The sequence below is a fragment of the Populus nigra genome, chromosome 2 (assembly GCF_951802175.1).
Source record: "Populus nigra chromosome 2, ddPopNigr1.1, whole genome shotgun sequence".
Lineage (NCBI taxonomy): Eukaryota > Viridiplantae > Streptophyta > Magnoliopsida > Malpighiales > Salicaceae > Populus > Populus nigra.
Genome location: NC_084853.1, coordinates 41439743 through 41450359, shown reverse-complemented (window position 1 = coordinate 41450359; position 10617 = coordinate 41439743). Strand labels below are relative to the sequence as shown.

The following is a 10617-nucleotide window of genomic DNA, read 5'->3' as shown; positions in this document are numbered from 1 at the left end:
TAAATTTTAACAATAACAATATATATTTGCTCTCATAATCAAAAAAAATTATTGAGATGCTAGATAAGAATGTTTTAGAATTTTCAAATTTTAGTATATGATGCAATTACATCTTTAACTTTGAAAGAGACAAAACATAAGCCTAGCATTTGGGGTTATTTTTTATATTTTTATATGAGTATTTTGTGTAATTACTAGGGACGTGGGGGGCATTTTAGTATTTTGCTCAAATTTCTTAATGTTAAAAGTTGTTAGAGCATGCTCGACATATCCCAGCACGTGTGAGCGCCACCTAATGGATGTAACTTGCCTTTCATCCTTTCTTTCAAATATGTCATCGTGTTCTCTTTCATTTAGAGTGGCGTGTAGCAACTTACCGTGGTCGTTTGATTTTTTCTCTTTCTTTTCTCTTTCTTTTCTCTCTCCTAACATGTTATGTACACCATTATCCTCTTTGTTTCTTAATTTTCAATTTCAATCCTCATTCTATTTTTTTTATTCCTTTTCTATTTATAGAAGTTTTTATTCTTTTCAATCCAGTCTTTCAATTGCAATTTCTCATATGTTTGGTTTTTTATTTTGGTCCTCATTTTTTAAAATTTCTAATTTTGTCCTTGGCACTTTTGTTGAAGTTTTTTTTCCTTTCAATTCCATCATAAAATCAAATTTTTCATTGTTTTATTTTTTTCAGTTTGACTCTCATTCTGTGATTTTTTTTTCTTTTTTATGAAAGTTATTTTTCAATTCAATTAAACCCTCCAATTGAAAATTTTAATCCCTTTAATTGTTTTTTTTCCATCCTTTCGTGTAATTAATTTTTTTTCCTGGTTTCATCTTTCAACATTTAATTTGTTAAGAATTTTATTTCATATGATTTTATTGTTATGCATTAGTTTTTTTTTTAATATTGGTTTTGTGATTATCATCAAGTTTTTTCTATGAGTTTATCCCGATTTCTTGACCTAAATCACGATTTTTGCATGCCTTTTTCTAATATAAGGTTTTTTTAGTTGTTTTGTTTCTATTTTATTTTTCAAAGTATTATTCTAATTCATCTATAGTTTTTTTTATACAAATGAAGTTTATTTTTTAAAATAAAACATATTCATTTTAAATTATATTGTTGATGCGTTCAACCTTACGTAATATTTTTTATAGCATGGGTTTATTTAGTCATATTCATCTATGTTTATCTTTTAAGTTACAGATGTTTTAGGTTGTGGACTTATCTTTTATTTATTTAAATAAATAAGTTCAATAAACACAATAGGATACACATCTCATTTTATGTTAAGGAATATCTTAACCTAACTTGCATAAACTTTTCAATTTATACTTTAAATTTTTTTATGTGAAAAAACACATTGAATCAACTTGGATACGAGTATTTTTTTGAAAAAAAAAATTATATAACCTACTGCGACGAGTTAAATAGCTAATAGATTATTTGAAACCAAGCATGGAATAATAGATCAAAAACTTGATGAGTTGTGTCATGACCCTTTTTAACCCCCAATTTTTTTTATATGTTTTCAAAAATTAGATATTCATTTTGATTTTATTTTTGATAATTAATTTAATTGTTTTCATGATAATAAAAAAAAAGTGAAGAAGAAAAAGAAAAAAGAGTCTAGGGGTAAAATAAGAATAAATAAAGAACAAGGATTAACTAACAAGATAAGAGATTGTGCACACAAAAAATTAGATAAGAGGATCAAGCAAATTTGGAAAATTATTGAAAGATATTTTGCATGTTAAGAAAGGGAAATTTAATTAATTGGGAATCAATGGTTAAGAAGGAAACAATATAATTACCTAACATTATTTTTTAGTTTAGTTTTTCCTGTTTTGTAAAGGATTCTGGACAATATAAATAAAAAAGAAACCACAAAGAAAGGACATACAAACAAAAATACCAAAGGAGAGACATTTACAAAGAAAAATTTAAGCAAACAATAACAAAAGAACAAGGGAACAAAAAAACACACAAAAAACCTAGCCTCTCAAAGTTGTAGAAAAACAACCTATAAAAACTCAACAATTGTATTAACTTCTTGATGTCGATCTCTCGATAAAGTGAGAGATGGTATACATCACCGCCTCTAAAAGAAAAAGGAACTAGTGAGCCACCCTACAGAGTGGTCCACGTGCCACCATGCCCTGGTGATACATGACAAAATGCCTTGAAAGCAAGATTAGTCATATGGCACATATTGCATACGAGTCAGGATTGTTTCTTTTTTTTCTAGCAATTTTCTTCTCATTCTAGCCGACTTCGATGACTTGTAAAAGTCAATTTCAATCTACATATGTGATTTATTTGTTGTTCGAATAATATTTTTGAAATTTCAAACCTCAAATGTATGTTGATGTTTTGGATAAATTCATATTGTATTCATGATTTTCTTTTCATATTTGATTATGCTCATTTATATTAATTGAATTATTGGAATATTGGTAGTTATTTATGGTGATTATGCTTGGTAAAATAATTCATTTATGTTGGGTTAATATAAATTAGGTAATTAAAGGAAACAAGTCAAAACTTGAATCTCCATTCATCGTTGTTTCAAATCTCATCCCATAATCTAAAAGGCGAGGATTTGACTTCATTGTCGAGCCTAAATCCCAAATCAATATCCTATGAATTTTTACCTCTAATAAATACAAAGTATTTAGTTTAGACAAAACATTAGCATGTATGCACAATGAGTATTTCTATCATTTAAATAAAACAACAATGCAACTTACTTTAAGTATTTTGTTTTAAAGTTATTTTCATCTTTTTTTTTTAGCATAATTAGCTTCTTGCCTAAACATATCTAAAAAATCAGTTAAGATTTTTAATTATTATAAAACTAAATAATGATTGTTATTTTTATTTTTACACAATCAAATCACTGAGAAGTCACTAACAACAAATTATATATTAACTTAAAAGAAGTTTAAGAATACCATGAAACCTTGCATTATATGAATAGTATCATTTTTTAGTTCTTTTTATCATAAAATCATATAAGCGGTGAAATGTTTTCATAAAAATAAGAAGTTTTTGAGAGCCTACTTGGATGCTAAGGTGATGCAATGTTGATATTTAAAAAGACAAACAACACAAACAAAAATATTTTTCAGTTAAAGAGATAAAGATATAAATATGTCTTTGAGACAATTTTGAAGTGAATTTTTAAACTTCCAAAACATTAAATACATAGTGAACATATCTCTGGAAAAAATATTTATTATAATTACCTTTAAAATATCCTTATAAAAAAATTTTAATTCAAAAAAATATCTAAGACATATAAGGATAAAAGTAGTTATTATAATAATTTAAAACCCGATCTGAGACAATGCCCAGGTCACAATACATGAGGGTCATCTCTAATTTTTTTTTTTTAAAAAAAGTATAATAATAGCATCATTTTGATCCAAAAAAAAAATGAAAACAAAAATCTAACAAGTTTTTTATATGAGATTTACCCTGGGTCGATAATGTTGCGGTCAACCCTAGTTTTGATTGGATCAAGCTAGACCAATCTTTTTTCTGTTTTTTGTTAACTTGGACTAGTTCAGGACAATGCTCAAGTCATTGTATAAGAAGGTTAACCCCAGATTTTTTTAAAAGGGATAAAAAAAACATCATTTTGATTAAAAAAAATCATATAAAAAAATCATAAGTCTAACGAGTTTTTAATATAGATTTAAACCCGTATCGACCATGTTACGATCAACCTTAGTTTTGATCGAATCAAGTCAAGTCAGTCTTTTGACTTTTTAAGCTTGAACTAATCTAGGACTAGGGTTAGTTGGGTCATAGTCGTCCCACCGAACTAAAGTTATTATATTATTATTAATTTCAACACTTAATATAAACTATAATATGTGTATGTTTATTAAATATATAAGCTTATAAGTAACACATATTAATGATATAATTTACTTTTTCAAATTTTGTTATCTTATCCAACATTATACAAACATGATATAAAAACACTTGGTCTATCTTCTACACCATTATCAAACACAATTCTCTCTTCATTTCTTGTCTTGCAGACCACTCACACAATTTTATCTCCATCTCTTGTTCTATCTTGTCTCCTCTGTCCTTATTGCCTTGTCTTTATCAGAACAATAGCCAAACAATAACTAAGATTAAACACAAACATCCAAGTTTTCTCTAAATTATATTGCAAGATGACGAATATTTGTAAATAGTTTGAAATTTGTTGTTTGTGGCGCACAGAAAAATCAAGCCCACATTTCCGGAAAGACTTATTGATAAACTGCACGTTTTGATCATAAAGAGACGTGCCCTCTCTTCCTTTTCCTTCTTGAACACTCTTCGCGAGAGGGAAGTTGGAATCTAAAACAAGATTTAAACATTGCGAGCATGTCTGGCTTTGACAGTGAAGTTGGCTAGCCTTTTAGCTCCGAACCCTTTTTTAAAACCAAGAGCTACCCTCTTCAAATGTCTATTCCCCTCGCCTGAGGTATTTTGACCAATCACTAATATAACCTTTAAAAAGATGCATCTTTTCTGTTGCTGAAAAGTGAAATAAAAACACCTGTGAAAGAAGTTAAAACACTGGCAAACTTGGTCCACAAAAGAACCCGATTAATCATTAAAAAGATTGTATATATTATGTGGCAACCTATTTGTTGTGTCTGATTTGAACTTCGCAACCCAACATTTCAAGTGGAATCAAAGTCAGAAATCGATTACAATTTCAAGAAACAAAACTTAGTATATTCCCCTCATTTTCTATGTTCTGCTGACAAATTAGTTTAGTATGTGCTCCAACTGAAGTACATAAGCACCTGAAATTCAAACAATTTGAAAATTGAGAAGGAAGATTGCACCAAGACCTGATAATCTAGTAACTCCTGCCCCAGTAGGTCCACTTTTTTGCAGGCTTTCCAGAAGCAAAGCATGTAGTACCTATAAAATTTAACCAAAAAAAAAAATACATTAAGCAGTATTCAGGGATCAACTTGGGATGAAACTGCAAGCTGCATATTTCTTGCTATGAATATTTGATCCATTGAGAGCACAGAGGCTTCCCATTGACATTAATTTGCTTAATTCTGCTAGATTCATCGCCCTTAAGACATACTCACACAATGATGGAAATCTGTAGGACAAACCACACAACCACAGGCTTATACACTTCTATCTAAAATACAAGCCATTAGATTTCTAGCGCCTGTGCATTTACAACATTGTCCCAATGTCAAGAATTTACCAAACCCCCAGTATGAAATTAATTTCTTCATATTGAAACATAAGTAGAAAGAAGCAGCTTTCAAGCCTAGATAAGTCTTTTCCACTATCATAAGTTTCTGAAGTAACAGAGCAGAATTGACAAAAATTGACACAGCATTCTTGACTGAAATTAGATTACAGGTAAAAGCAATAGTGAAAGGAGTGACCATGACATGAAATAAGAGGGAGTACTAGTACCTTCAGGGAGCTCGGGCTGGTCAAATGGGGAACAAAGACTCTTGGCTGCTCCCATTTCACCTCTTGTTCGATCTTTCACATCCTTTTCCACCTCCTGTAAAAACAAAAACCTGTTAGTTAGAAATGATATATAATTACAAAAAACATTATGTGGTAATGAGATCTATCTATATCTAAAAGGGAGTTTACTAAATTTATTTGGCAAGTACAGAGCAAAAGACCAAACTTTACTAGACAAATAAATCCAAAGTATTGATAGAATGCATCACTAAACAGACCTAGCATTCAAATAAGACAAGAATAAATTAGTAATGAAAACGTGGGGCAATCAAGTAGAAAAATATGAACCCAAATAACTTTTTGTCACAATACTTGTGTCATAGCAATTCAAACTGGGACAAAAGTATGAAAAACAAATGCACACAACACTGGAATGGACTAAACAAAAGCATACGAATGAAACCTCGTAATCAACAAAGAACTTTGCAAAGAGCAAAAAATTTAAATCATACACAATGAAAAGGTTAGCAATGATGATATCATACCTCTTCATCACACCAAGGAGCTAAGATCATTTTCCTTTGACTGAGAGCTTCCTTGAATTCATCCCAAGTTTTCGCAACTTGAATGCAAGCATCTCGCTTTTGTTTAGCAGCATCGAACATGCTCTTTTGAATATCATCCAGCATATCCTTTACTTTCTCCGCCAAATTGTCACAGCTGATATCCACTTTTGCTGCATTGTCACGGCGAACTGCACGTACCTGTGAGCAGAAAGAAAATTACTATTAGCATTTGACTCTAGCAATAAACAGAACAAATTAGGTGAAACAATATAGGAAAGAGCAGTGCAGATGGAAGACAATGAAACCAGTACAGTAAAATGGAGGGAAGGGATACTCACCTGATTATTTGCCAAATCTTTGGGCCCAATTTCAATCCTCAGAGGAACACCTTTCATTTCCCAGTGAGAGTATTTCCAACCAGGTGAGTAATTCTCTCTGTAATCAGCCTCAGCACGAATACCTGCTTCACACAAAGTATCCACAGTTGCAGCACATGCATCAAAGATTCCTTGAGTATTAGCATCTTTGAAAGGCACAGGAACGACAATAACTTGGACAGATGACACTTTAGGTGGCAGAACCAAGCCTTTGTCATCACCATGAACCATCACCATAACTCCAATCTGTAAAAGGAAAAGGATGAGATGAAATGGCATCAAGATAAACGAACATTAACAAATGCATCAATGTGATAGCTAGGCAACTCTGAAGCATAAAAGGGACTACCTACGAATCATACCACCTAGAAAAGAAAAGAAAGAAAGAATATGTTTTCTAGGTAATGAGTGGCAATAGTACAACTCCAGATGATAAAAATCAGAAAGTTTACCGTTCGAGTACTATAGGCCCAAGAGTTCTGCCAGGCCATTCCCCTCTCCCCCTTCTCATTTTCGAAGTTTATTTCAAACATTTTTGCAAAATTTTGGCCCAGACAATGAGACGTTGCACCTTGGATACCACGTCCAGTGTTGGGAATAAATGCCTAGTGGAAACACACAAATTTCAAACAATAAGATTCAGACTAAAACATGCTAGTAAGTAGGAAATGCAAATGCCTTAAAATTCAATAAATATGACATGGGATTTTCTTGTCTGCGTTATGTTTTACATACCTCAACGCTAGTTGTGTAAAGTCCACCAGCAAACTTCTCCATCTCACTTTTCTTGCCCTTTATAATAGGAATAGCCAAGAATTCTTCATATATGCGCCTGTACAGTTCCAATATTTGAAGGACCTGATGCATAAAAAAAGACACCAAAATTACAAATGAAACTTTATTTTAGAGAAGTATAATAACATTACTCATATTTAATGTATGGGTTATGAGATTTGATTATCAGAAACCAAACAAACATGCTTATAAAAAATACCAGAGAAATATCTTTATACAAAAGAAGTACTTCTTGATAAGTGGGTTAGAGTATTCACAACATCCCAAACCTATCTAGCTTTTTTTATAGTTAAGAGAATTATAATATGAGCAGCTAACAACAAAGGGAATGACTGCCCCCCAGCCCATTCGGTAATATAACCGCTTCAAGATTCAATGAAAGGTTAGAAATATGTGTTTCATGTGAACTATAATAAGATGGCAAAGTAAAATGATAATTTCATGTAAAGAAAATGTCATCACGTAAGTATACGTGCTCCAAACCAGAATATGATTGACTTGTTTATGGATTGATTGGCTCCTCTAAAGATAAATGCACTTATCATGATCATATACCAAATCAACAACAAAAAATGAAAGAAAGAAAAAAGCTAGCCGTAAGAAAGAAGAAAGATGGATGTCATTAATAATTTCAAGATGTTTTTCTCTCTAGACACAAAATTCAAGTTTTTAAAATGTTTTACTTCTGCAAGGACAGGAACTTAAGTTCTCAAATTCATACCTCTTCATCTGCTTCTTGCTTTGTTGCAAAAGCAGTGTGCCCTTCCTGCCAGAGGAACTCCCGGCTCCTAAAACAAATGGATAATCCATCAGTATGGACTAATATGAGTTAAAATTCTTTCTGCAGACCAGGATTTTTTGGCAGCTAGCTTCCACGGATTAAATAAAGCGGTTTCTTTAAGAAAATGAATAAAAACATCTTAAGATCTTTGCATGACACAACACATGACACAACACAGAAGTGAGTTTTTACAATATAAATCAAATATCTTACATCCAATTCATCACGGAAAAAAACAGTTAACCATGAAGAAATCCAAAACAAACTACCTGATAAATGGTGTAGGATTGCTGAACTCCCAACGAACAACATTGCACCATTGGTTGAGTTTCAGAGGCAGGTCACGGTGTCCCCTGATCCACTTAGAAAAATAGGGATACATAACAGTCTCACTAGTTGGACGGATGGCAATAGGAATCTCCAACTCAGATTTTCCTGACTTTGTCACCCAAGCAACCTGGAAAAGACCAAGTTGATAAAGTAAGGAACTCTTTTCTTTTCTGTATATAAAAAGTTGCTTTCTTGCACAGGAAAATAAATTGCTACAGCAGATAAAAAATTGTTGTTGGTTGAGTAACACCAAAATTTTAAGATCCTATTACCCAGTTATGATCACAACAATATGGGTCCATGATGAGAATTTGGAAACAAAGCTATCCTACAAAAAATTTCAATTAAGCATGTTCTCTAGCAATGAACCTGCACTCTTATGGTGAGGTATGGTCCCAAACCAAACAACACCAATCTAAGAACATGAGATATGTTCCTGATTCCGAAACAAAAACAGTACAACTTAACCTCAATTATAAGACCATAAACTTTACTTGTACTCTGGACTGGATTTAAACTCAGAATCATTTCAAAAGGAATAATGAACTGAGCAGATGTGTTTGTACCTATTAAACCTTATATTTCATGACTAGTAACACTACAAATTTACAATAAAATTTTATTTTAATTTATAATGGTTTATGGCAGAGTGCAATTTTACATACAAAACAAGGCAATTTTTAAAGTGACAAAATGAATGGCTTCCAAATTCGAAAGCATAGTAACCCACCTACCAAAGTCAACAAACAAAGTTCAAATCCCGGATGGTGCAGAGAAAAGAGAGAGGAACACTGACCTCTGGAGCAAAGCCCTCAATGTGATCCTTTTCCTTTTCCAGAACACTAGATGAAACAAAAAGAGGGAAGTAGCAATTCTTAATTTTCATTTTCTTGATTTCTGCATCAAAGAATACCTGCAGATTGACATCATTGAGATTGAAAAATATATTACCACAATGACCTATAAATTAGAAAGAACAAGGAATGATTAAATTCATATAACATAGAAAAACAACTGCTACATTAAAAATTAAAAACCAGTAGAAGGATTCAAATGTCATCACCAGTACAATTGATAATAGTCAAAAGTACTTTCGACTTTCGGTAAAGGGAGAAGAAACAAGAGAAAATCAATCACCCATAAAGTATAGAAGATACTAAAATCAAGAAATAAACAACAGATGATATGTGAAGTACAAACTTACTTGCATAATCTCCCATATTGACATTGCCCATGGCCTCAGAATATAGCAACCAGAAATGTCATAATATTCAATCATCTCCCCATTCACAACCACCTGTACAAGCCAAAAGGAAAACAAATTCACAGTGAAAGCCGGGAATTTAAGTGTTCACTAAATCATTATGCATCATGCTCGCATTACTGAATAATTCCTCATAGAATGATCAGCAATTCATGATTGTCTACATAGAATCTATTGCACAGAATAAACTAAAGATTCACTCACCTCTGAGTACCATTCCCCAAAATTCTCTTCCTTTTTGAAAGAGAGACCTAACCCAGTCTCTTTCTTAACCTCCTTCTTTTTACCACCAGCCATTTTTCACAGCTTAAAAATTACACCTGCTCAGAAATTATTTACCAGAAAAAAAGCTTCAATCATCTAGCTTAAACAGAAATCATAAACAGTAACTCGCATTTCACCCAATACTAATAAACCTTTACCGAGATTGAAAACAAGATTGAGTGTTAAAATTCGAATCCCAAAAAATAGAAATAAAAAAGAGAATTGCTAATCTCCGATTAGTTGCTAATCAGCAAATCAGGAAGTCAGCAGAAACAGCAGTGTTTCAGATCTGGAAAAATGAGTTTTAGGTGATGAAACCCAATTTGTGGTTTCATCAAATAAAATTATTACAGTTGATAAAAAGATAAAAGGGAGAGAGAGAGAGAGTACGAATCGGGTTGACGCTGGTGGTGGCGTTGTTTTGTATCCACAGCAGGAGAGAACAAAAGCGAGTGCAGTGGAGGATAACACAAAGGAGCTCTCTCTCTGTCTTAAAGTAAAACCCTAGATAGCGTTGAAAAAAATCGACTTTAATTTTTATATATATATATTTGTTCTGATTGATCACTGAACCGGGTTTACACTATTTGCGGGTCGGATTAACAGAAAAATTCGTATTTTGGATCGGAAGCTTCTTTTTCAAAATTAGATTACCCCACACTTTTAGCACGATTACAAATTAATTTCTTCTAATTACAAAAAAATGTTAAGTTTCTACTTTAATATGTATCGGGGCCAATAGTGTTTTTTTAAAAAAAATAATTGATTTTTTAATATTT

At 31.9% G+C, this 10617-nt stretch overlaps 1 protein-coding gene across 8 annotated transcripts; it reads right to left on the bottom strand.

The window, feature by feature from the left end:
* Positions 1 to 3927: 3927 nt before the first annotated feature.
* Positions 3928 to 10383, bottom strand: LOC133682552 (proline--tRNA ligase, cytoplasmic). Of its 8 annotated transcripts, none has more exons than XM_062105934.1 (13): positions 10229 to 10383; positions 9779 to 9894; positions 9515 to 9607; positions 9107 to 9223; positions 8250 to 8437; positions 7921 to 7987; positions 7140 to 7262; positions 6857 to 7009; positions 6366 to 6650; positions 6007 to 6225; positions 5462 to 5555; positions 4867 to 4939; positions 3928 to 4118 (listed from the first exon to the last, which is right to left on the bottom strand). In XM_062105934.1, the coding sequence occupies exons 2-12, from the start codon at positions 9869 to 9871 to the stop codon at positions 4875 to 4877; spliced, it is 1497 nt and encodes a 498-aa protein (XP_061961918.1). In that variant the 5' UTR covers positions 9872 to 9894; positions 10229 to 10383; the 3' UTR covers positions 3928 to 4118; positions 4867 to 4874. The 8 variants fall into 8 exon arrangements, with proteins under 8 accessions (XP_061961918.1, XP_061961921.1, XP_061961922.1 ...); XM_062105937.1 differs by having other exon boundaries at positions 3928 to 4114; XM_062105938.1 differs by lacking the exon at positions 3928 to 4118 and adding an exon at positions 4153 to 4565.
* Between the last annotated feature and the right edge of the window lie 234 nt (positions 10384 to 10617).